Source organism: Saccostrea cucullata, unplaced genomic scaffold (genome assembly GCF_032062105.1).
Source record: "Saccostrea cucullata isolate Sc308-1 unplaced genomic scaffold, CSIRO_AGI_Scuc_v1 ctg72, whole genome shotgun sequence".
In the NCBI taxonomy this organism is placed as follows: Eukaryota; Metazoa; Mollusca; class Bivalvia; order Ostreida; family Ostreidae; genus Saccostrea; species Saccostrea cuccullata.
The window spans coordinates 1,279,873-1,307,733 of record NW_026918900.1 but is presented as its reverse complement, the minus strand read 5'-3'; the positions used below and the strand labels follow the sequence as shown (position 1 = coordinate 1,307,733).

General features: G+C 33.2%; 1 protein-coding gene across 1 annotated transcript; it reads left to right on the top strand.

Moving 5' to 3' along the window:
- The first annotated feature begins 55 nt into the window (after window positions 1-55).
- LOC134275414 (E3 ubiquitin-protein ligase HECW2-like) lies at window positions 56-27,861 on the top strand. The gene is made up of 29 exons (XM_062757699.1): window positions 56-191; window positions 767-1,167; window positions 1,536-1,646; window positions 2,802-2,899; window positions 3,549-3,615; window positions 4,121-4,284; window positions 4,672-4,814; window positions 9,416-9,519; window positions 10,012-11,775; window positions 12,227-12,316; window positions 12,623-12,773; window positions 13,263-13,336; window positions 13,556-13,722; window positions 14,071-14,153; window positions 14,479-14,581; window positions 14,930-15,091; window positions 15,466-15,520; window positions 16,864-17,044; window positions 17,288-17,385; window positions 17,964-18,084; window positions 18,572-18,688; window positions 19,023-19,175; window positions 19,428-19,526; window positions 20,353-20,485; window positions 21,101-21,247; window positions 21,733-21,847; window positions 22,290-22,375; window positions 23,491-23,603; window positions 23,880-27,861. The coding sequence occupies exons 2-29, from the start codon at window positions 885-887 to the stop codon at window positions 23,989-23,991; spliced, it is 5,094 nt and encodes a 1,697-aa protein (XP_062613683.1). The 5' UTR covers window positions 56-191; window positions 767-884; the 3' UTR covers window positions 23,992-27,861.

Here is a 27,861-nt window from a genome sequence, read left to right as displayed (position 1 = left end):
GTGCATTTGGAACCGATACCGCCATAAGTATCCCACAATGCACAGTTCAACATGTCAACAACAGGAAAAGGATGTTAGCAAATGGATGAATTTTGTTTTCTTAATAAATCAACCTTATTCTATGCATATTTTGGCGAAATTTCATTATCTGCAAGAAAATAAAATATCACTGGTTTAAATTCTAGTAGATGGTAAGTATATGTTCTTAGAAAAAGCGAAATCTTTACATTTAGTACTTATTGAACCTCGATTTTACTGAGGATGAATATCTGGTTTGCACACTTTAGGTTGAAGAAAAGGGCATGAGCGATTAATTAATCATTTAGTAGCGTACATACCTTCAAAATTATCAAGTCTTTGAAATGTTTTGATTAAACAATGCGCTTATATAAAATAAATAAAAATAAAATAGAAATAATTTCATTAGTTAGTCCCAGTTTAGCTGTCACCTGTTCAGTGCTTAGAGAAGCATGGCAAGTTGTCAACTTGGTCTGATCATTGGCTTGACTCTTAACATAAAGAGTCTTGGTAGATATCTGATCATATCTATGTGATATTTTGTTGCTCATTTTAAATAAATGTGTAGCTTAAAAACTTACTGAACATTTTTTTAATAAAATGATTAATGTTATAGACAGTCAGAGGAGAGACAGAAATCTGTAATTTTAAAAAAATGAAGTAATTTTTTTTAACTTATTAAAGAATGTTAATTGTATTTTTTTCATCATACATGAATTAAACCTTAGTCATTTATTTACTGTTCCAGAGTCAAAGAAGATGTGAAATTTAAACATGGGTTGACACAGTGAATGAGTATGGCCGAATAAAGTCACCCACAGCTGACAAGAGGAGTAGCAGTAAATAGGCAGTAGAGGAGACCCACCATGACCGAGGCGGGGTCATCAAAGGGCCCCCTTTACGGAGCAGTGGATGACCTCTCCCTCCCCTTACCCCCCTCTCCGCTAGCCAATCAGTCGTTTGAATACAGACACGTGAGAGAGAGAAGCAGTAGCGAATCTGATCTGGCCGCAGAGTCACCAGGATTGCTGTCGTATCTTGCCGTGGATAAAAATGTCCTTAACCTTGCCAAGGCAACAAGTGTCAAGGTCAGCTGGGACATCAAGGAGGAGATCGGAGCAGATGATTGGATAGGGCTGTATCAGTCAGGTGAGTCCCCCAGACAAATAAAAAAAGAGTTTAAAATCAGGTCATTGCATTGTTGCATTGAATTAAATTTTGTATGAAGATTCGTACTGGACATACACCTAAAAAGGTAGAATCAAAGCATGATTCAGCAAAAGTGGGAAAATGATCATTTGCAGCCTGGGCTACAGCATCATTTATGTTCAGAATTTGTTGTGACAATCACATTGTGTCAGGTATCTTGAAATATTAGACAAAGCCTTTGTTTTAAATTGTGTAGGTACTAGATGCTTAAATGTCATGTATAGATAAAGAAGAAATGTCATTGAAACATTAAGTCTTTGACTTTTCATCAATATCATTTTTATATTAAAAATCCACTCAATATTTAGGGGAGACTAATCCTTCAAAGTTTCTTGACATGAAGAACCGCGGGGGTAATGGTGGCCAGACAGGAGATTTACAGTGGGACCTGTCCGACATCACGTACAACTTTACAGCAGGTATCTCCATTCAAACTGTATATGCCCATCAGGCGTAACAAAAAAAATTTTCCAGGCAGCATGCTCCAACTGTTCTTAAATTACCTTAACCTTATCCATTTTGAAGTACTACCTGACTTATTTACTTAAAAAAAACCGATCGTTTTTTTCCTAATCCGAATTTCCTCCATTCCTCTTTTTATGGTAAATACATGCAGATATCTCTTTCCATTATTTACGGTCCCCCAATCAACTAATAGCTAAGTGTTATGTGGTTAAACTTTAATATATATCAATTGTATTTAATGGTTTGAAATGAAAATAAAATGATTTTGCTTCATTTTAGATAAGCTACGTCACTAGTACAATATGTTCAGAAAAGGAAAGATAATAATATAATTTCTTAAAATTTTTAAACTTCAACTTTAAAAGGGATGGCTTAGGACCCTGACTTTTTCAACAATGAACATTTTACAATATTTGTTTTTACAATTTTTTGCCCCTATATTTGGACTGCTCACTTTTAACTTCGGGCTAGTTAAACTTTATTACTGTTACAAGCCTGTGGGCTAGTACTTGATATTTTTTAATTGCACACCCCTGAGTTGTAAGGCAGTTGGCAAGAAACCACCCATATTACAAACCAAACAAAAGTAAGGCACCATACAATGGTAAAACTGTTTTGTAATTCAACCAATTCATGTGACTTTGTGTATAAAAAATTTCAATAAAATAAAAAAGAATTCCTACCTACCGACCCTATTTTATTTCAGCATGTAACAGTAAACAAAGATATTTTTTTGTTTGGCCTCACATACAATGATACAAATTGATGCCCAAGGAGTCCTATGTATACAATCAAAATTTATACTCTTTGATAGTATGGGAATTCTATGTTTGTATGGATTTTGCAGAAAAAGTTGCATTACTCAATTACACAGACTATGTTTTTTTTTTCCTGCGTCAACTGCAACATTTATTTCCATAACAACAACCAAGAAAGTGTTTTGTTGTTTACATTTGTCCTTCATGACCTAAACAAGCATATTTGCATGTATAACTTTATGTTGTTACATTTATTCTTGTGTGTAAAAAAAGGGGGGAAAACTCGATAATGCTCCTTGTTCTCAGTGTTTCTACAGTTATTTATCCTGATGATTATTTGCTGTTTTTCAGGTGAAACCAAGATTTGCTTCAAGTATTACCTGGGCAGTAACCAGGATCTGGTGGCCACTAGTCCCTCCGTCAAAGTCGTCAAACCCGCCTCTCCTAAGGTCGGTACTATGACTGTAACATACTGTAAAATCACATAATTTCATGGGATCAAATTTTCGAGGGTTGGGGTAAAAAATATTGGGGGACTTGATTTCCCTGTTGGCAAATGTTTCATAGACTAGTGCAAATGAAATATTAAATTTTATGGTGGACATAAATTTGTAGGTCTATCTATGCCTTGGTACCAACAAAAATAAAATCCTCACAAAAATTAGTGATTTAACAGTAGTTCTGTAAACCAACTATTATTTGCATCATCTGTTATTTCATGATTTGTCCATTTGAAATCCATCTGAGACAGTCGAGTTTCATGATGGGGAAAATATTCTCTTCATTGACAAATACAAAGCAAAATAAATGGTTTAGGGCGATTCATATTCTCGAGTTAAAGAAGGGTGTGAAACTCTCAGATATTTCTTGCACACAAGTAAAAGCTGGTTATTTCAAAATATTTTTTTGTATATTCAGAGTTATTCTGAGAAAAGATTTCAAAATCAAATTTATGCATGACGTAGACTCAATAATTTAAGTTAGCTGAAAACATGGAATAACTTTTGGACAGTATGAAGTCTTATCCCAACGAGTTGCTCCAATTTTATGCAAAAAGAGTAGAGAAAAATTGATTTACATTTATGCGTTCTATTTTAGGAGGAGGCAGTGAAGAATGGAATCACAAGCAGAGATATAAACAGAAAAATAAAACTGAAGATAATGGGTAAGATTTAAGATTTATGTTACATGTCGACATATTGACTTATGTACATGTGTAGCTGCTAGCACAGATTAACTATTATGCAGTAAAACTTGCTTTAGGGATGAACAATTTTGATTATGAATACAAATCTTTTACAATATCTGTCTTATCTGTCTTATCTAAGACATTCATGATAAGTTAAAGGGATTGAAATTCAAAATCATAGTGAATTCCTTTTAATAGTTCTTCCTGTAACGTTTACTATAAGGCCAAATAAAATTGAAATTATGGTTTTTGGACCCACTCATATCTGTCTTGAGGAAGTCAAATTGGCTTTTTTTTTTTTTTTTTTTTGCTAATTACATACAAAATTCTAAAACAAACCAGCAAGCCCTCATCAGCATCCTATAAATTAAAAAATAAACATTTAAAAAACAGTTTTAATGATGCTTTACAAATGTTTAAAAGAGAATTTCCTAAACGGTCTTGTAAAGTTCAATTAACTGAAATAATTATCATATTTCAGACATTGAAGCTGTAAATCTGAAGAAAGGAATGTTCTTTAACCCTGACCCTTACGTGAAGATGACGGTACTACCAGGGAAAATGTGTCCTAAGATGAGTCACCACCTGAGGGAGATACGCACCGGTGTTTGTAATTCTACAACTAACCCCGTGTGGCGGGGACAGGTCAGTGTTGGGGGCAATTTTTGTAATTTTCTAAGGGGCGTGAGCATGTCGCTTTTGAAATGATTCTTGGCCTTTGTAAACCAAACTACTGAAATAAGCATGAATGATGCATATACATGCAGGTAGAATGGAAGTGTGGGTAGGGTGGGGGGGGATGGAGCTAGAGTAGGGTGGAGATGGTGGCATACTACCAGTATCATTTTTTATGCTTCATTTGATGTGTGTTCTGTGCATGAGTAAGCAGGATAAACAGTTTTGTCTATATGTAGCTTTATAAAGTAGATTCAAGTGAATAAGCTAATTGTCGACATTAAGGTATCAGGCAGCTTTATTAGGAATGGTTCTGAAAAGTGATGGCAGGATAAATTTTTTTTGTTTTCTTTCCAGTCATTTTCCTTCGAGTCGGTTCCCACGGATGTTCTGGATTTTGAAATCAAGGATAAGTTTTCCAAGAGTCGGCCCTCCATTAACCGATTCCTAGGAAAGGCCACACTTTCAGTTCAGAGAGTCATTGATAAAACAGAAAGAGAGTAAGTGTTCTAAAAATCGACTTAAAGAGAATGACTTTCACTTAAACTTCTGTATACAGGGTTATTTTTGCCTCATCTTATCCTAGCCCTTTCATTCTGACCCATTTTGAATCCTCCCAGGCACAATTCTGTTTCAGAGATAATGACATTTTCTTTGAATTTGCCCCGTTTTCAATTTCCCAATCACGATGAAGGTGAAAGGGACATACAATAAAACTTCTGCAAAAATTTCCCTGTTTGCAAAACCTTTTCCAAAATGGTGGCAATTTTCTAACAGAAAATGAAGATGAGAGCAAAATTAGTGCAAATTTACTTCAGTAAAACCTGTCTAATCCAGTTAGCTGAGATTTCATTAAAACTGCAAATTGCGCTGTCATTCTGGATTTTTTACAAAATGGAAAACAATTTAATTTTAGAGATTAAAAGTTTTTATTGTGATAGGAGAGATTTTGGAATATACAACATCCCGATGAGACTTATTAATTGTTATACTGTAGATAGAAAGTGGCTGAATCATTGCTGCACATGTACAGTGTATGATAACTGTATCAATTTTAAAATTATCTCCCTTATAACAGGCACTTTATATTAAAAAGCATCATTTATCCTTGTCTGAAGGGGGGAAATAACAAATGAAAGGAAATAACAAATGAAAAGGGTTTTTGATAAATATTAACCAAGTAAAAAACAAATATAATGGAGAGAAAAATATTTCATTAGTTATACTAGTCCCTTTCCCATAAGAATAATCTCGTTCCCATTAAAAATTAAAAAGACCATTCCCTCAAAAATCATTGAAAATGAACTATTAAATTCAAAATTGATTTGTAACTCATGGGGATACATTTACATATAAAAATTCAGCTAAATATCTGCAAGCGGGTAGGAAAACAATGTGGAAAACCATTAAGAATTAAAAAGGCTGTATTAAAAAAACTGTCAAACTTGAATTTATTTTCTTGATTGCACATACCGGTATTATATAATAAGGTGGGTGATTTAACCATATTGCTACAAAAAGGTTGGTGAATAAAGGATGGGGTAATCAAGCTTCCTTTAAAGAATTTCATAATTAACAGCAAGAAATTTTTCATAAAAAGTAGGGTATTAGCCTCCTGCCCCTCACAGCCTTGATGCTTTGTGCCTTTATTATTCCCCTTCAGGGGAAACGAGAGGGGACAAGAGGTTTCCCCTGCATCTGTCCATCCATTTGTCTATCTGTTGGTCTGTCCCATTTAGATTTCTGCATTTTTTTTTCTACATGCTTGCAAATATTGAGCTGATTCTTGGTGTGTGAATGATGAGTTACTGATGAAATTGGAATTTCATTCGCTTCAATGATATTTGAGGGAAATGCAGCCTTTTTAATCTTTAATGGTTTCCTGTACTGTTTTTCTATAGGCATGCAGATATTGAGCTGATTTTTTTTTATAATAAATGTATCTTGATGAGTTATAGATTAATTTTGAATTTAGTGGAACTTCAATGAATTTGAGGGAATTATGGCCTTTTAATTTTTAATGGAAACCAAATGACACTACCCATAGGGGAGTATGCTTGTTAGAGAGAGTTTCTTCTTAATTTCAAAACTGGGCACTTTTAGAGTCCTTCTTCCAGAACTGACTTCAGACACCTGTCAAAGTGGTAGGAATTTGAGATTTTATCGGTATACCGGTATATCACAATTTTTTGTCGCCTTGTACGTATCGTGATACGGAGACCTAAATACCGGTCTTTAGATACATATTATAAAGTCCAGAAATTATTTATTTGTTTGTTCAATCTTTCAAATTACAATTAAGGAAAGTGTAAAAAAAATGTTGTAAAAGGTGAAAAGAACGGCATCTCACCCTTCAAACATGATTAATTTTATGATTAATTTTATTTACATAAAAATTTAAAAAAGTGAAATTTATTTTTCTAGTAAAGTTTTAAGAAAAATAATGACTATTAATTTAAAATCATTGTAAAAATTGCTTGTAAAAATATCATGATAATATCGTGATATTTTGGGGAAAAATCGTGATATATCTCGATACAAAATTTTTAGCGATACCCATCCCTACAAAGTGGATTAGAAATATTCAAATTTTGTTACCTCTGGAATTCTAATTCCACACATTTATTGGTGTATTATAGAACTTCCATTTCTTCCTGCTTGAGTTTTTTTTAAAATTTAATTTGAATAAATATTTCATCAGACAAATTTATTTTTGCTCTGTTAAAGTAATCATGTTAATAAATCAATACATGATGTTAAATGAACAGTGATGAAATCTATGTCAGTCTACATCATGTACATGTGTATGTAAGTATTAATTTCTGTAATCCATGAGAAGTACCAATCAAATTAAAGCTTTCATAGATAGTTATATTATATAATCTAAAGAGAAATAATTTAGTTGACACCTAAAGTGCACATATATATGTTACAAAATTAATGCAAGTTGTTTATCACAGAGTGGCTTCATGTGATTGGTTGAGAGATAAGAAAAATAATCAAGATTTGTAATTTTTTCGAAAGACGTCACTACAGTCAGCCCCCAAAATATTGAATGAAATTTGTCTGGGGTTCAATGGCAACATGTTGACTCAACAGTGCTCAAGATCCCTGGGCATTGTGAAGATGGCATGAATAATGTGTTTTATTATACTGAAACACTCTTAATTTGACTTTAATTTTTTTTGAAAAAAGTAAAAAAAAAAAAACTTGATATATGTAGGTACCGTATAAGTAGAATTCTTAGCGAGGATTTAATTTTTGCATTATTACCGAGAGTGCCGACATCGCTAAAATTGAACATCGCTAAAAATTAATTGCATTGTAATTTGTAATACTTCTTAAATATGCATTTTAAAATCGCTAAAATAACACTCGCAAAAAAAAATTACCAGTTTTTAAGGAAAATCGCTAAATTTGCGTCTCGCTAAAATTTCTACTTATACAGTAATCTGCTTTATTATTATTTCCATACATACAGCAGCAGTACATACATTATTTATAGTGTACGTATGTTACTGTGAAAGCGGAAAATTTTGTTGTGGATTAAATTTCGTTTATTTCATTGTTTACAATTATTGACGAGATTAAATCCCACACAAAATTTTATATTACTAATATATTGAAAGTAATACTAATTCAAAAGGATGAAATTTAATGCCAACAAATTCATTTTAGATTTATACGTACAACTTAACGAAGTTTTATCCCCACAAAAATTTGTGTTTCTACAGTATGTATGTAAATGTGGCAATAATGGAGAAACCATTTCATATACAATGCCCATTGCGAGGATATATATTTCGTTGCACATGTATACATGTCCATGTATGTAATTGTACATCCATGTAATAGTGCTTGATCATCATGACTGAAGCTGTACAGACTTGCAGTGTACCTATTGATGTATGTTGTTATCATACATACATAGGTACACAAATGGACTGTGCAGGAGCTAATAAATGTGACATAATATTTAGCTAAAAGAAGTGTCTATGATCATGATGATAGCTAAAATAGTGTTTGACTGTGTTTTTTTTCTTTTATAAGAAATTGACAATTTATTTTTTTTTTTGGAGTGAAAGATATCTCAAATTTGCATTGAAAGAAGAAGACAAAATCACATCAACAACCTTAAATTAACCTTGTATCACATAATTGGTGTTGCATATTTCTTCCTCAACTTAAAAATAAAATGTTATCAAATACACACATGATATATACGCACACAAAGACAAGCTAATATTGAGAAATATTATATAAGGATTATAAATTCTTACTTTTAATGAGTAATACGATTGTAAGTACCAGTAAATCACACATCAGTAATTGAGTCTGTACACACGCGCAGCAACTAGTACAACCGGGATAGGGAAGTGATTACATGTGTACAGTATCAGAGTATCCTGCTTAACATTGTACAGTGTACTTATACACAGCTGTCCCTGTCAATTACTTCCTCTTAATTACTAACTCCAGTTTTCTCAAGTTCTTATAAGGAGGTCATCAATTTTATCTATGAAAGGAAAATATTTTTTTTTGTTTGAGAAGTGGAGAGACTATATTGTCTTGGTCTTTGTTTTTTTGGAGTTTATTAACATTTTTTTATGTGGGATTTTATTTCCTATAATTCATGTGTTCTAGTGAGTGAAGTTTTGTGTTTACTTAACCTTACAAGGAATTTAATGTTCTCTGTGGTGTTGTTATAGCTATACTAGCGGTAAATCTCAATTATAGCAAAAAAGCTTATAATGAAACGACGTTTACAACAAAGGGATTTTCATTCATCGTGACTTTAATATATAGTAAATTTAACAGATTATAATGAATTATGCTTTAAATACAGGAGACTGAAGTTTTTTTCCATCACAAAAAAAAAATCCTGAAAAAAATTTCCCACCCCAACTAAAGAAGAGTTTTTATAGAGGGTGGGAAATTTTTTTCCTGGATTTTTTTTTTTCGTTTTGTTTGTATTTTGTTTTGACGATAAAACCTTCAGACTTCTGTGGCTTTAACTAAGCAAATCGTCCATCCCTGACACTTTGTTGTAAGTTCGTTTTACTGTACGTATATGTTAATTTCTTGGATTTATTTTTAACAGACCTACAGAATTCTGTCTGGACCTGACAAAGAGGAATCCCACGGAAAACGTTAGCGGGACACTCAAGTTTGGTGCTGACGTAATAGACCTGGAGTTTAGACCAGGTTTGAAAACTTTTAATTATTAAGGTGTCAGTTACACTAGTTGTTATGGACATAGGTGGATCCAGGAATCTTAAAAAGGGGGCCCAACAAGTTTGGGGTTGGGTTAGGGGCCCACAACCACAGAAAAAAATAATTGATTAATTTAAAATCTTGTGTATATTTTGGACACAAGAGCCCCCCCCCCCCCCCCCCCCCCCCCCCCCCCTCTCCACCAGTGATGGATACTGACCACTGGGAAATAAAAAAAAACAAACAATTTTTTAAACTCTATGTTCATGATTTATCATTTGTCAAGAAAATTTGACAACTATGAAGTATTTATCACAAGGCACATACCTTTAACATAAATTTAAAACTGCAGTTGGTAACTTGCCTGTATCCCTAATTTGTCAATTTCAATGCAGTTGATATTTACATATACTATTTTTTTAATGATTATTTTTCATGTGTATCTTTAACTTGTTTAATCTGAGTAATTTTATATATACCTAGGATTACAAGAATCAAATAAGCAAAGTGGAGGTATTGAAAATCCTGAGTCCGTGTCACAAAATGGCTCTGTGTCAAAGGATGATTCAATAGACGACCAAGAGGATTCTGGGATATCCTTAACACAGTTATTAAGGGACCGTATCAGCGGTGAAATTGAGGATGATGTAAATGAAGTGGAATGTGATAATGTTCCCGTTAGTAGTGAGGTTACCAATTTACCGTCAATACCAGACATAGTGTGTAATTTTTCTGAGAATACGGAGGAAACTCGAACAGAAGAATCAAATCAGGGTGAAATATGTGATATTAGTTCAGGATTATCGTCTGCTGTGCCGTCAAGTGGAGACAATTCAAGCGGTTCCGATGTGTCGCCTCAGACTGTGAATACAAACGGTGCTGATCCACTCGAGTTTTTAAATTGTGCCAAAAACAAGCAGGAGGAAACTCCTGAAGTGTTAGATAACTCTCTAGATAGTGAGGTAAATTTAGTCATGAATGACATACCCCCCAAACCACCTGTGCTCCCACCCCGGACCTATAAGGCTCCCCCACTACCCCCTAGGTACAAGATGTCAGATGCCCCTCCCCTACCCCCTCGGACACCTGAGAGAGGGGAAAGGCCTATATTTCCTGCTAGTGGAGTAGGAACTGTTCAAATTTCACCTGACACTGTGCCAGAATGTAGGTCAGAGCCCCCCACCCCTAGACCCACTAGCACAGAGGCATTGAGGTCTTGTAATAGTCTGGAACCTCCTCCTTTACCACCCCGTACGTACAGTCCAATCACGGTCTCTCAAACTAGTCCTCAACAGCAGGCTGTCGAACAAGAGGAGGGGGAGGGAACCAGTTCAAACAGCTTGGAGAGTTCAGGAGATTCCCAGGAATATGCAGAGGAACAAGGGACCTCGGAATCAGCAATGCCGTCTGGTGTCCAGGAGGCAGAAATCTCATCCCCATCGTCGGAAACAGCTGACGAGGTGGACAGTCCACGGAGGTCACGACCCCGTGCCCAGAGGTCGGAATCCGAAGTGCATAATAAACCTAGAAGTGTTGTGACTAAGTTACCGGCCAGACATCTGTCGAACAATAGCAATTTGATTTCGCATGTGTCCATGATTGGTGGCCCTGATTCAGCTGGGTCACCTGAGAGACACAGAAATTCATGTGCGGTGAGTAGATCTGTGGAGTGTAGCCCGAGAACTAGTCCGAGTCCGTCTATGCAAACTTCATACAGTGATTCAGTGGCCGAACAAAGGAAATATGCAAGTCGTCACAGTATAGCTGCACCAACAGAAAGAAACTTTAGGAATAACGAGACATTTGTTACTACCCCCGTAAGGGCCCCTTTGGATAGATCTGCCAGTTCGATTTCCGACTCTGGAACCCCGCCACGCATAATTCCTAGAAACGCCCTCAGTCGCGTTTTAAGCGATGAAGAAAAACAACAAAACCGTGAACAAATCGTTCAGCAACTACAACTATGGACCCAAAAACAAAAAGAAAAATCTAAACCCGATTCGGAGGAGGACTCCGGTGCTGTGTTATCTACCGATAGTGAAAACCAGACGAGCAGTGATAAACCAGATAAACCGTCTACTTCAACGTGTAATGCCATGCCTAGCAATTCACCAAGGCCCCAGACAGGGGCGGCGAAGTCATCGAGTGCCAAATCTGGAGCCGGGAAATCTGACTCGCGTTCCACAGTTTGGCAGCTAAGGCAATCTACCAATAAAACAGAACCTAAACAGCCAACCACCAACAAAGGTAAGCAAGGCTAATGTCACATCACTCATTTTTATGTGTTGGCTTCATTTCTGTTGTTTTTCTGATTATAAAAGAGACCCTAATTTATGTCCTCCATGAAATGTGGATATTGTGATCAAGACTTTACTTCTTCAACCACGGAACCAAATCCCCCACTATATCAATACTGTTCAAACTTAAGTATCTCAGACTTGTTTGGATCAAGATAAAATTTCCAGATATCTGAGGAATTGAGATATCAAGGGTAAAATAATTAAAGAATAAGCAGTTGGGACTTCATAATCAATAAGATAATCTGATATTAGTGTTCAAGATAAGGAACTTCAACTGTTAGGGATTTTACACCATGGAGACTTTTACTGGTGTTATTCTACCCTTGTATTGATATTATGTTGACTGCACAATATGTACAAATGAGGGTTTGGTGATGATTGTACATTGACTCTTTCAGAGGGCAGCCAGTCACCACTACCAAAACTGCCTGCCAGGAAAAGGTACCACCGAGTGGACCCACCCCCAGGGGATCAGCCGCTCCCTCCAGGTAAGTGATCCCAAATAAATGTTTTGATGTTGGACTTGGACAAATGTTTTTATTGAGCTGTTAAACATAATACAGTTATTACTCCTTTCTTCCATTAATTACAGTAAATTTCTTGGGTTAAATGTAAGTTGATTTTACATAGCATCATTTAGTGAACTGAGCTGCAATTTTTAAAATTAAATAAAATGTTCATAAATCCTTGAATACTTTCAAATTACCTTGAATATTAATTGCCGCCTAGATTCAGATAAACAATGTTCCTATACTATTTCATGAATCTTTGACTGATTTTTATTTGCTGTGTAGGTTGGGAGGCCCGCGTAGACAGCCACGGTCGAATCTTCTACATTGACCACACCAACAGGACCACCACGTGGCAGAAACCACAGAGTGGTCAGCGAACCATACAGCGGCGGCCAACCATCAGCTCTGAACAGAGACAGCAACTGGACAGGAGGTAGGAATTACAGGGCTGTGAGGTTTGATTACTGTAAACCAACTATTATTCGCGTCATCTTTTATTTGCGATTTATCGGTATGAAATCAATCCGCGATGATTAATTTTAACAAATAAGGAAACATGTTTAACCAAAATAAAGCGAAATAAATGGTTCCTGACGATTAATATTCAAGCCTCAAAGTAGGCCGTGAAACTCATGAATATTTCTCCCACGCGGATAAAAGTTGGTTTACAGTATGCTAATGAAGATAATTCATGTCTGTATTAGGCCTGTATATGGACTTTCTTTGTTCATGGACCACTCTCAAATCTACTGTTGCCATTAAGGTTCGTTGATTCTCTGATAAGAAAGATAACTTCATATCGGATAAACATATTATTCCGCCAATGTTAAGCATTGGTGTGCTGTTATGATTTTTTTATTTGTCTTTACACATTTGTCTAACAATCAGCAGCTATAATTTTTTCTATCATTTCACATTCCAGATACCAGAGCATCCGTCGAACAATCAACCAGCCTCGTTCTGAACAGGACACTCCCACTGAGAGTACCTCCTCTGGTGAGTCAGTTACCTGTTTAAAAAAAAGGAAATGTTTAACATAAAAAGAGAATTCATCAAGGATCATTATTTCATAGAGGTTTAATCAAGCGTCATTATCATAGAGATTTTATCAAGGATCATTATTTTATAGATTGCTGCAAGTCAGTAGAGCTACAGTCTTGACAGAGACTTCTGGTTATTAACATTTTATAATTTTCTTGTCTTTATGTTATACAGGAGGAAGTGACAACAGTCCTCAGACTTCAGCACAATCTAGGGTCCCCCTCCCTGTCACCTCCCCACCCCCATCACGAAGCCCTGCCCCAGAGCCTGGGGACAACAGAATGCCAGCTGTCAAGTTCCTCACCCGCTCGGATTTCTTCCCTCTTCTACAGGGCAACGATGTAAGATGAAAAAAATTCATATTTTGATGAGATTTGACACTTACTTAAATTATGATATTTATTTGCATTTCAAAATCAGGATTCAATACTTATGTAAGCGAAAAAAAAATATGCCCTGTTGAAAATTGAAGACTGGCACCTTTATACTGCAATTTTGTTATTTATCTATTTTATTATTTATGTGTCTTGTTTAAAATTTTGGGTATTAATAAAAACTGTTAAATTTAGTTGTAAAGTAAGTTGTACAAAATTTACAAAACACTTAAAAAGTACCAAAAAGGTGCCCAATAAGAAAAACGTACTTAAGTTTCATAAATTAATTGGTTTTAAACATTTGTTTTGTTGTAGAGAGCAATGGCAGAATACAATCGTAATGGTACACTGAAACACATGATCAGTAAAATCCGCCGAGATCAACACAACTTTGAAAGGTAGGAGAAACCAGAGGCTAAAATTTCAGTTAAGGTACATCGATACTCTGATAAGAGAGATAACTCTTAATGACATTAATGTCTATTATTCCTTTCTAGATTTGTCAAATTTACGACCCACAAACTATGCTTTAATTAATTGTTTGTATTTTATACGTTTGTATTTTACGTATAAAATACATTTCTTTTGGCAAATCGTTAAGGTTCAAGCAACATTTTATATGAGTGAGCAGAGGGTTTATGAACCTTAAGATTTGCTTTAATTCTTTACTATTTGCATTTATTAATAAGTATAAGGTTTGCTGAAATGTGATTCCATTCTTAGATACCAGCACAACAGAGACCTTGTGTCGTTTCTGAATCATTTTGCTGATGGCAGCAAGGAACTGCCGGCTAACTGGGAAATGAAATTTGACAGAGGAGGAAAGGTAAACTACATACATTATCATATCAATCCTATGTATCCGTGAGTTTAAGGTATTGACAGAGTTATAAGTTCATCGGATATTTCATTAATTATACGAAAACCTGTATGCAGGACGTGCACATTTATATTCTGTGGGTTTTTTTCTTTGTGGATTATTTCTCATTTTTTTTTAACACTAGCATATACTGTATGTAAACGCAAGCGTTACTTAATTTTTAAAGAGTTTTCTGAGTAAAATAAAATGCTCTTTTCTACAAGTGCGTATGTATATGTTAACAATATTTTAAGCAATAGCAATTTTATTCAAAACAAAATAAGTAAAAATTAATGGCATTTCTTGTTTTTATAGACATTTTTCATTGATCACAATCAGAAGTTGACGACCTTTATTGACCCCCGCCTGCCAACAGATATCCCACCAATCAACACAGACTTTCTACATACATCATTGTTGTTCCGTAACCGCGGGAGACGAGAGGGCAGTGACAGCCCAGTCAGAACCAACCATGCAGTAAGGACTGAAAAAATAAATATTAATTCATATAGTGTAGAATTTTACTATGGGCATTCTTTTTTGTGGTTTCTTAAAGATGTTATATTATAAAAGGCGTAATTTGTTCTGAATTACTTCGAAAGGATGGACAAAAAAAAAAAATTCCTTTTCATTTTATGATATTGGTTCTTATAAGTTAATTTTCAAAACCTTCAAATGTATTGTAAAACCTTATGTACAGCTGTATTTGGATAAATAGCTCACCTGAGTTAAAGACTTATGCGAGATTTTCTGATTAGCATTTGTCTTGAATATATACATAATGGACAATGTCTTGAACTGTGTATGTTAATCACTTACAGATAAGACTTTACTTATTGCTTTTTTTTCAGCCAACACCCCCTCCTAGGGCCCCAGTACCAGATGAGCCAACCGTTGTACCAACAGGTAAAGTTTCCTTCTCGGAAGGTTTCTACATTTCCACATGGTAAAAAACACTTGATTCACCACTAAGCTGACTTTTGGTAAAAGTTGCAAGTTGTATTGAGTTCAAGTGTGTCAAAGCATTGGATGAACATTTCATGTTTCTTGAGCTTATTACTGTATACACAGTATTTTTGCCCTGTTTTATTTTCGCCCTTTCAATCATGCATACAATTTAGCCCCATCTTAAATTTGCCAAGTCACACTTTTGTTTAAGAAATTATATGGTATTCTTTGAATTCGCCCAATCAAGATAAAGGTGAAAGGAGCGAAAATAGAATGTGGGCGAAAATTTCCCTGTATACAGTAGTTAAGAGTACAGTAAAACTTGTCTATTTCTGACACTAATACTTCCATAGAAAAGGGCTGGATTAGACCACATTCTTTATTTGATAACAAAGTAAGCAATTGAATTTATTGAAAGGATCTTCAAGTACATCATACTAAGAAAAATTTCAGAATACACAATATTCAGATGAGACAAGTTTCACTGTAGATACTGTATATACAGTAAAGACATTCTGTGAACATTTGATTATATATGTGAATTTTTAGATGTTTAAAAATTTATAGATAAACAAAAAAAGAATGGTATTTTTTGTGGTATGTGTTACGTTACTCTTTTATGCATACATGCCAGTTATTTGCTATAAACCCTGTACATGGATGTATAATAATTATCCTAGACGCTATGAAAAAATTGCTTGCCGGGTCAAGTACAATGTCAAGTGCTGTGAGAAAGATTGATAATTGTAATAATTCATCATTTTTTTTCCAGATTAGATGATTTGTAAAATAAACATGTATAGATCTAATACATTTAAATTTGTATTTGGACAATATAATGATAATGCATATCCGGACAGCACATAATTACTTTTCCTGGCAACAGCATTGTATTTTATAATATAGTTAAATGTTTAGATTTCATTACACAAGTTATTCTGGAGAGCTGGATTTCTCAATACATATTCATGTAAATATAAAATTTACAAACTGGTAATGCGCCTTTTAACACAGAAAATATTTATGTCTGACAGAGATAAAATTTACAAGTACCAAAGTTTGTGTGCATTATAAAGGTACATTAAAATCATTAACAAGTACATTTAAATATGGACATCATACTATTAAGAAAAAAAAACATTTATTGCAATTATACATGTAAATCTGAAAGTTTATTTTCAATCTATTTGAAACAAAAATTGATCTTGTACAAATAAATTGAGTTTTCTTTTAAAGTACAGTCTTCCTTTACATTGATGCATCAAAATTCATATCAAGACTTCGTAAACTTTTTCTTATAGCTTACAATGATAAAGTTGTGTTGTTCCTGCGACAACCAAATATCGGAGAGATTCTTCAGGAAAAGTGTTCTACATATAGCAACAGTACCCGGTTAAAAGAGAAAATCAACAAAATCCGCAGCGAGGGCACTGAAGCTCTAGATAGGCTGAGTAACGATGTAGATCTTATCATTCTGCTCAGGTTTGTGTTGCCCAGTTACCTCCCCTTTCTCTAAAATTCAAACTTTTATAAGGGAAAAAGCCATGCAATCTCGTAATTAAAAAGATATTGATATCAATGAGATTAAATCTATGTAAATTTTTAAGACTTAAACTTGCAAATGGATAGATTTTTTAAAATTTGAATAAGACATTAAATCTTGCATGTAATCTTAAATGCAGTTGTGGTGTGTATTAATAATTTTTCCCCCTCTTTTTTCTCCAGTTTATATGAAAATGAGATTATGTCTTATGTGCCTCAAAACCTTCTACAAGCCAGTGTTCCAGGGGACTCCCCAGGAGAAACCCCTCAAGGATCACCTAGTAAGTTTCAATGTCTATTATAAAAAGCATGGAGCTTAGCAGTAGCCTGTTAAGAAAAAATGACTCAAAATCTTCATCCTGAAATAGAAATATTGTATTTTACAAGGAATACTGTAAATCTGGAAATTTTTGCTGTAGATAAATTTTTAGCAAATTTGCGAGTTCATTGCATTCGCAAGTATATTTTTCTTAAAAATATATTACCATGAAGAAAATGTAAACAAAGCAGTTGCAAATTTTGAAACGTAAAAATTAATCAACAGCATTTTGACCCGAATTCGCAAAATAAAATCGACGTAAAAAATTCCAGATTTACGGTATCATCAACAACATATGCAGTAAAGCACTCTCATTACAAAGTGCCAAAGAGGGACAATATTGCTTCATTATAAGCATAATTCTATATATCCATTAAGTTTACAATATATTTTTAAGCTGGGGGGAATTAAAATCAGTTTGTAGTAGGCGTCAATTCATTATTAGCATGTTTACCAAGAGCATGTTTTACTGTAGTACATTGTAAAGTTATGTGAATATGATAAAAACTGTTTCAAGAGAGACTGATTTTTTTTTTACAGATGTCCAGAGAGCTAACATGAGGGTTCATGCTCCATATAAAAGAGATTTCCAGGCCAAGCTACGCAGCTTCTATAGAAAGCTGGAGAGCAAGGGTTATGGACAGGGACCTTCAAAATTAAAGTAAGACATCTATATACTGTGTACCAAGACGGGCCATCAAAATTTAAATAAGAATTAGTATGAACCAAGATAATGATTGTATTGGTAATATTAGAGCATAAAGCCTCTCTCTGTGTTTCTTCAATATAGAACTCTTTTAAGAAATGACGTACTGTAGAAGTATTTTTTTCCGTGTGGTATTAATTTACGCTATGTACGCGGTCACAAATTTTCCTCGGAAATTTGTCCAAGCGTACTTAATGTAAATGCAAGGCATATAGTGATAGTGTAAGAAATCCGCACAATTTTCCACCCGCGGATTAAACAGAAATTGAGATTTCGCGGAATTATGAACCCGTGGAAAAAAGTACGTCTGCAGTATTTAGTACCAGTGGCAAGGGTACAAGTTTGCTTTAAGCGATTGTCCTTTTCTCATTGTTTATTCATCACTAAAGACTTGACATGACAAGAATATTAGATACATGCATGCGTTCTTGATCTGATTCAGGCTAATGGTGAGGAGAGACCATGTTTTAGAGGACGCCTTTAACAAAATAATGGGAACCACAAAGAAAGAACTGCTGAAGAAGAGCAAACTGTACATCACGTTTGTAGGAGAGGAAGGGTGAGTTATCTGTACATAATGTACAAAGATTGTCAGAACAACAGGTACAGTCATATCTCGTTATCTTGAACTTAATGGGACCATGGAAAAACTTCTATGCATGTATATCAGAGGATTCAAGATATTGACTCAAGTTGAGGGTAAATTACTATAATAGAACAGATTATAAAGGATAAGCAGTTGCAACTTCCAAATTACTTAGACATATCCATGGTATTCCAGATATCAATGTTTGAGATATCAATGTTAAACTGTAGTTATAAATTACTCGACATGGAATTCTTGATGATGCTTGTAATACATGACTGTGTTGACTGTGTGTTTTATATTTTAGTTTGGATTATGGTGGCCCGTCCCGTGAATTCTTCTTTCTGCTTTCTCGTGAACTCTTCAATCCGTACTACGGACTTTTTGAATACTCCGCCAATGACACATACACTGTGCAGATCAGTCCAATGTCTACCGTAGTGGAAGACGCTCATGAATGGTAAAGTTAAAAAAATTATGGTAGCCATTTTCATAGATTATTTAGTTCAATTAAAAAAAAATCTATATTTATGGTGCAAAAAATTGTACATAAGGAAGGAATTTTTGCTTTTCAACTTTAGCTCTTAATATGACTTTGAAAAATGGTGATATTATTTTTAAAAATCACTAATTTTTTGTTTGTTTGTACATTGTGATATTTTGAATATTTCTCTGACGTATGTTACACATGTATATATGTCTGTCTGTGTAGGTTCCGATTTGCTGGCCGAGTTTTAGGACTAGCAGTTGTACACCAGTATTTATTAGACGCTTTTTTCACCAGACCATTCTACAAAGCCCTCCTAAGATTGTAAGTAGTGGTAATAGGGACAACCCAGTATCAAATCATAATCAAATATTTCAAGTCTGTATACAGATCTTATACATGTACTCTGAATAAACAGTATACACCATAGTGAAAAAATTGTATCATCGTTTGCAAGGGTAGTATCACAATCATTGCTGTGTCATTAAATGGGTTAAAACTTTGTTTTTAATTTATATTTAGATGTATATGTAGGTAAATATATAGAATTTAAGATGAGTTGTTGGAAAAAAAATTGTCAATTTTTACAGGCCATGGTCCCTAGCTATTAAATATTTAAACTATTCATTAAGGTCAGACGATATGTTCCTCAGAAATCTGCTTTGTATATCTTCGTAATGTATAAAAAAATATTTGAATTTAAAATCATCTTGTGATTTTTAAACTGGTTTCTAATTGTCTTTAAACATTTACAATGCTAGAATTTATGATTTTGGCAATTTAAGTTTTTTCCAAAAGGATTATATAGGCAACACCATCCTCTGGTTTCTTGCACAAATGCCTGGTAAGGTACCTCAATTTTTTGTGAGCTAACTTGTTAAAGTAGCATTACTTCAATGACAAAATCTTGAACAGAATTATACATGTATATTATTTAGGAAGGTATCATCTGTCCTAAACCAGTTATATAATGTTTTCCGCTTTGTTAACTGTCCCTGGCCAATGAGTAAACTGAGAGACTTGCTAACTAGTTATAATTGCTAATCATGTTGTTAATTTCTCAGACCCCTGGTCCCTAACTTACATGTAAATTGAGTAATTCATTGACTAGTTATTAATTATTATTAATTCCATGTATCATTTTTTCCAGGCCTTGGTCTTTAGCCGATGTGGAGACCCTAGATGCCGAGTTTCACCAGAGTCTGCTGTGGATTAAAGAGAACGACATCTCGGAGGTCGACATGGACCTCACCTTCTCTGTCAACGAAGAGGTGTTTGGACAGGTAATGCACAAACGCTGAAGAAAAGTTGATCAAAAACTTTTTTTTTTTTACTATTTGTCTTGAAAGATTGAGACAGATTTTTAGCTTTAAACAGAATACAACTGCTAATTCTGTTAAGTTTATAGAAAAAATTTAAAACATATAAAAAATAAAATGTAAAATATGAATGATAAAAAATATGAAAGAAAATGATAATTACTGTATAGGGGGAAAATAACTCGCGGTGTTAATATTCGCTTTATTCACGGTGTTGATGAAACCGTGAATTCAAGAAACAGTGAATACGTTTTCAATAGGTATAGATTAAGGGAGAAAACTTTTATTATATACCAATTCCGCGAATTCAAGAAACCGCGACAGTATCAGAGACGAGAGAAACGTGAAAATTACAACCCGTGAAATTAATCCCCTATACAGTATATAAAATGTAGAATAATATTTCTCTGCGAAGGAATGATTCACTGCTAAATCAGTTCTCATTCAATGGAAGAAGAACCATTTGTATATACAACTCGTGCATAAGTCTATATCTGTGTCATTGTTAAGAGGTCAAAGAGGAACATCATGTATGTTGTGTCACCCATACATCTTGTTCAATAAGCCAACATATTTCAGGTGACCGAGAGGGAATTAAAACCCAATGGGAAGTTGTTACCTGTGAACGAGAGAAACAAGAAGGAATACATAGAGAGGATGTCTAAATGGAGGCTGGAGCGGGGGGTGACGGAGCAGACAGAGAGCCTGATCAGGGGCTTCCACGAGGTATACAGGCATCATCAGTAGATACTGGTCATACTGCTAACCTTATACATACAAACTGTTTACTTTTTATATTCGGAAATGATTAAGGCACAGGCCTCAACCTTAAACTGAGAAAAGACTGAGAACAGTCAAAATTTCATATAAATTTAATATTCAAAACAATTTTGATTAGAATTATCAAACAAAATTTTCATCAAGTGTTTGAGTTTGCTGTATATAATGCTGAATTTATAGTACAGTGTACCTGCATATAATAATGTAAATTAAAAAGTGAAAAAAGGCAAATTTAAGTTGATTCAGAGTCATTATAACATTCACTCAATAGGTAAAATATACACATGGCAGAAAATCTCTCAGTAAATGAAACCTGTTAGTCTGCATGTCGTGCAAGAGTATACAAATAAATATATTTTTACATTTTTGAAACTGAGTATTATCTTTATTTTTGCATTGTGTACTTATATTTGGTTTCGTTACTTATTTAGGTTATAGATAGTCGGCTGATCTCGATGTTTGATGCTCGGGAGCTGGAGCTGGTGATCGCGGGATCCGTGGAGATCGACGTCAAGGACTGGAGAAAGAACACAGAGTACCGATCAGGTAAGAACACCCAACAGGCATTACAAATACACATATAACAGGAAAATAAAGTAATGTTACCCCAATGTTATTAATGTATACAGGGTTATTTTTGCCCCTTCTCACTTACAAACAATTATGTCTTGTTTTAAATTTGCCCAGTCACAGTCCTATATTTAAGAAATTATAGTGTTCTTTGAATGTTCATTGTGGCCCATGGGTTTATTGTGAACATTTTTGAAATATTTATAAAATCAAACATTAAATTAAGTATATGTAGTAAAAGAAGAAAAATTTTACTCCCTTTAAAACCTCACTCCAATGCTTTATTATCAGATTTCTTATAATTTCTTGGTACATTTACATGTATATGATGGATGCAAATGTATATAACTTCTTAAAGGTAAAGTAAATGCCATAAAATATAATTTGACCTTTACCTTAAATGTCTTGTTCTTGATAGGATACCATGACCAGCATCAGGTCATTCAATGGTTCTGGCAGGCAATCGAAAAGTTTGACAATGAGAGGAGGCTAAGATTATTACAGGTACGGGTTATTTGAAAGTAATTATGTGGTAATGACCTATATTTAAAGAAAAGAAAGAACTTTTTATGCCCCGCAATGAATATGGCCGGGGTATATAGTGTTTGTCATGTCTTTCTTTTGTCCTTCCATACACTTTGCGTTTAGCTCAGTTCAAAAAAAGAAACTATCTATTTTCATCAAACTTCATATGCTGATAGATATTGATGAGAGCTGTGCAACTGCATCAACATTTTTTGACCTTTCCTTTGACTTCACTTTTCTTAAAATAGTGTTTAGCTCAGTTTTAAACATACCATTCAAGATGGTGTTATCAATCTTCACATGTTGATAAATACTGATGAGAGCTATTCAACTGCATCACCTTTTTGACCTTGACCTTTCCTTTGACCTTGACCTCACTTTTCTTAAATTAGTGTTTAGCTCAGTTTTCAAGAAACCATCCAAGATATTTCATCAAACTTCATATGCTGATACATACTGATGTAAGCAATTCAACTGCTTCAACATTTTGGACCTTGACCTTTCATTTGACCTTGACCTCACTTTTATCAAATTGTGTTTAAGTCAGTTTTAAAGAAACCATTTATATTATTTTTTTCAACTTCATATGCTGATACATACTGATGAGAGCTTTTCAACTGCATCAACATTTTTTTGACCTTTGCATTTCATTTGACCTTGACCTCACTTTAAAGAAATTAGTGTCAAACTTACTGTGCTGATTCATTCTGATGTAAGCAGTTCAACTGAATCACTATTCAAGATATTCTGATCAAGTTTCATACACTAATACAAATTTTCATGTTGCATTACTAATATATCCTATGGACATATTTCTAGTTATTGTTTATATTCATGTACTGTGGAATCAGTTTTATTTGTGGGGTCAAATGTTTGTGTGCAAGCAAAATTTCATTTGTTCGTGTGAACATAATTACACAGGGTAACTCATATATACTGAAGATTCTGTGAAAAAATATGTTGACAATATAATAATTCATGGGAATTTAATTTTTAGTACCTTAAATTTCCTGGAAGTGATTATTGAAAACATACATGTACATGTTTTTGTTTGTGGTCTCTGAATGGAGAAGTACCTTTGTTTAATTTTGTAGTTTGTGACTGGGACCTCCAGTATTCCTTATGAGGGATTCTCGGCACTTCGAGGAAGCAATGGCCCACGTAAATTCTGTATAGAGAAATGGGGGAAAGTTACCAGTCTACCAAGGTCAGACTTTCTTTATTTGATGTATAATTAATAACTTGAAGCAGCTCAAAACTTTACAAATAATAAAAAAACAAACAAAAAGCAAAACAAAACAAACATAAGTAAAATGAAATTTGAAAGCAAGTGCTCAAAGTACAAGTAAAATAGTATTTTTGCCTGAACTGCACATACATGTACTAGTTAAAGGCCTAGAGGAAAGAAGAGGATTTGTTTTTTTTTAAATCAATAATTTAGGGTAACATTGAAAGTTTTATTGACAGAGTTTTGTATTTTCAGAGCACATACTTGCTTCAATCGACTGGATTTACCGGCTTATGCGTCATCAGAGATGCTGTTTGAAAAACTAGTCACAGCTGTCGAAGAAACCAGCACATTTGGCATTGAATGATTTTTTGTCAAAGTTTTTTTTTCTTTTCCTTAATAAGGGTATACATGTACACATGTACATGTATATTTGAAAAAAGGCACAGTTATCTATGTGAAAGAATTTTTATTGCCATTGCCAGATTTTTTTTTCAATATGTAAGTCTTTCACTGAAGATGGATTCATTGCATGGTTTAACAAATGAATGGATTTTTTTTTATATTCTTCACCTCTGTGAATGGTAAAGGCATTCAGTGTATTGTAAAAGCTTTATTTTAAAGGGTCCTTGAAACATCCTGAGGACTAAGAATCTGGACTCTAGTCAGTGTGGTATTTGTAATTTGTGATAATATATAATTATATTTTTTAATTTTGATTCAGACGGACTTCAGTGTGAATGTATTTTTTTTCTTTTTTTAATGAAACCCATAAATACAGAATTTTGGGCATTAGACCATGCATTTTGAATATGTTAGAGGATTCAAAGAATACATTGTAAGAATATTTCTTTGAGAAAAAGTCTGCTGAAAAAGACAGTATTAATTAAAATGAAATGAAGTCAAGTAAATGAAATTATGAATTAGGAAATTTACAACAGAGCTGCAATTATCTAAAATCTTTTGATACATAATAGGCATTTACGTAATCAATGACTTTATTATAAAGTGAATTATGGTTGTGAAGAATAGGATTTTATCGTATCTTGCCCTGAAACTTTAATATCTTTCCATTTATAGAATCATGAAGTTGCATATTGCAGTTGTTATTCCTATTTCAATTGATATACGATTTCAATGTCTGTGTGTTAAATTACTTTAACATATGCATTACCATTTTATATTCTAAGTTTTTGGAAGCGTTATGGAAGCAATATGATGTGCAATGATTTCTGGATCAAACCAAAGTCGTAATTTATAAAGTTTAGATTTAGTTGATGTGTCTAAAGATTTTCGGGTACATGTATCTACAAATGAGTGTAGTTTTATTTGTTCAAACTACAATGTATTAATAGTGTTTTAAATGCAAGACAGAATGCAAAATGACTGTTCATTTTGATATTAATAAGAATTAACTTTAACTGAATTTCATAACTGGAATATACATGTATGTGATCAGGATATTCATTGTAATATAAACAAAAATCCAAAGGATAATGATTGGAAGGGTATAGATTTTACATGTATGTTCTGTGATAATATTTGATATTTATAAAACATTTTATTTAGCTTTTTTTTTTGGTCATTACAGCTTTGAATGGTATCAATGCTTTAAGAATGTACTTCACACAAATTGTAAAATGGTACATTTCTGAAAGTCATCCTCCCTCATCTTAATCTAAAAAAAAATCATTAAAAAAGATAAAATCAATAGTAACAGAGGAAATTATGTAAAGACTGTCAATGAGCGAGTTTGTTAGGTATTGTTTCTTCTTGAATACGGCCCATATTTTGAACTGTATAATGGATTTTAAGTCTCTCTGCTTCTTAGGATATATCAGAAAATGGCTATTATTATTTTGTTGTTGTTATTTGTTAGCTTTTGTTGTACACCAGTGTTGTGATTTATTTCCCTTTTATTTCCTCACGTCTTAAAAATTGATCATGTAATATACTGTACATAAATAGGTGTCTAGACTGTGCCAGTACATTGTAGTTTTGTTGTACACAATCATGTACAGATAGCTATTAACAAATAACTTTTCAAAATATTAACCAAATATATATCACTATGTATGATCTGAGAGCATTAGATGTAAGTTTTTATGATCACGCTCTGTAAATAATTGTAAACTAAATGTACATGTAGAACAAATATTGTATCAGGATGCTTGAATATACTGTAAACCAATTTTATTTCGTGTACTAGAAATGTACACGAGCTCGAAAATTAATTGTGAAGAATTAGTTTGCTTTGCTCCTGCTAAGTCGCCAAATAAAGTCGTCACAAATTAAAGTTGGTTTACAGTAACATACTAAAGTTTAGTGATCAAAGATAAGAATGTAACACTTTAAACTCATCACGCTTGCATCATTCCGTTGTGTTCATATTGTTTAGAGAAAATATATCAATGTTGATATTTATTTTGTTACTTGCAGCCATATATTATACAGTGTTAGTCATGATTTAGCCATTCACCTTTTTTTGTACAGTAATATTTTTAAGCCAATAAATATCGTTGAACAATAGTAGACTCTTGATTCTATGAAAACAACATTTGAAGGTTTTAAAGTAGGCTCATTTTGTTATAGTGATATAATTGTAAAAAAAAATGTAATACTATATTATTTTTAGTTTCTACTTTCATTCCTTAAAGTTGAATGAAATGTTTTTTTCCCTCTCCACCTTTTTTCTTCAAGTGATTGTTTTTAAATGAACATTAAATATGTTGTCACAAAATAAAAGAAATACCTGGTACTGAAGACTTGATTGACATGAAGAAATAGACATTTTTGAATGCCAAGTCAGTTAATTTGTAGGAGATCAACTTCATGCCCCATCTTGATTTTTTTTTATTATTGCAGCCAATTTGGGGATGGGTACGTCTTCAAATTTAAAAATATTATTTTTATTGTGTAGTCCAATAAATCTGATTGGTTTGCCTGATAACGTGTAAAATTTTATTTTACAATCATGATTTAAGTTACTAAAAATATTTGGGAGTAAAACCCAAATATGTATTTAACATTGTATTGTTTTAAACTTGAAATCTTATAATGAATTTGTTTTGTTTTTCTTTCTTCTTTTGTTTCAAAGAAAATAACAAATACAGGCCTTTGATTCATTCTCTTCGTAAATACAATTTCATGAAAAGCACATGGATTTCACACTTGTGCTCAGAAGGTGTGCTTTTCTTTGGAGTTGTTATGTCTACAGATTAACCTTGTAAAAGGGATTTATTTATAAAATAACTTTTTTTTATTATGATTTTGAAATTCAAGAAAACAGGAAAACTTCGGAAATCTTGAAATGTACGTTTCAAAAAGGGTTTTGATTTGTAAGCCAGTAATGTTTATAATTAACTAATCTGATAGTTTATATTTTCATACACTGTCACAAACTGAAGTGGTTAGGGTATTTTATATGAGGATATAGAAATACAATAAAAATACATGTACCCGGCATTATATTTCATGTATGGCAGATTTCTATGGATAAAAAATTCACACCACAATGTTTAGTTTTATTCCTAGCAATGATGTTTATTGGTGATAGTTGCTAACTTGTGCTTTAATAAACCACCAACAAAATATTTTTTTTTTATCAATCCTTCATTTTAACAGATTGGTGACATTTATACACCAAGAATTTTCTAGGGAAATTATTTAAATGTACTCACATGTACTTTTTTTTCTGGCGTTTATTTAATATCATGTTTGAGACCTGCTCATCAGATCATTCATTATTCCAAAGGGCAAATTTAGTTGACAATTATACCTCAGTTGTTTCATTACGCATTATATCACATTAAGCTTTTGTGTTAAGGAATATTACTTCAAAAGATTACAAGTTTAAAACAAAATGTTTTTATTGTTTTACCACAAGAATGAAAAAAATTACAATATCATTTGTATTTGATAATAAATTTCTAGTAAATGTACATGTATTATTACTCTTGCAGATTTAAGTATTGTTTAGATGACTTATTCATCTGAAGTAAACTACTAGCACTTAAGAAACTATGTTTCTAATGATTTTTTTTTCTCTTTTTGGATGTATGAGAAATATTTATGATTATACTTTCAGTGTAATTCTAGCAGAATGATAACTGAAACACGTTTTTTTTCTTTTTTTTTTATGACTATTCATATTTGTATATTTATGGTAACAATTATTTATGTGCATTGTAACAAAACTGTTGTTTATGTTTTATAAATATAAATGAAAAAAAAAACC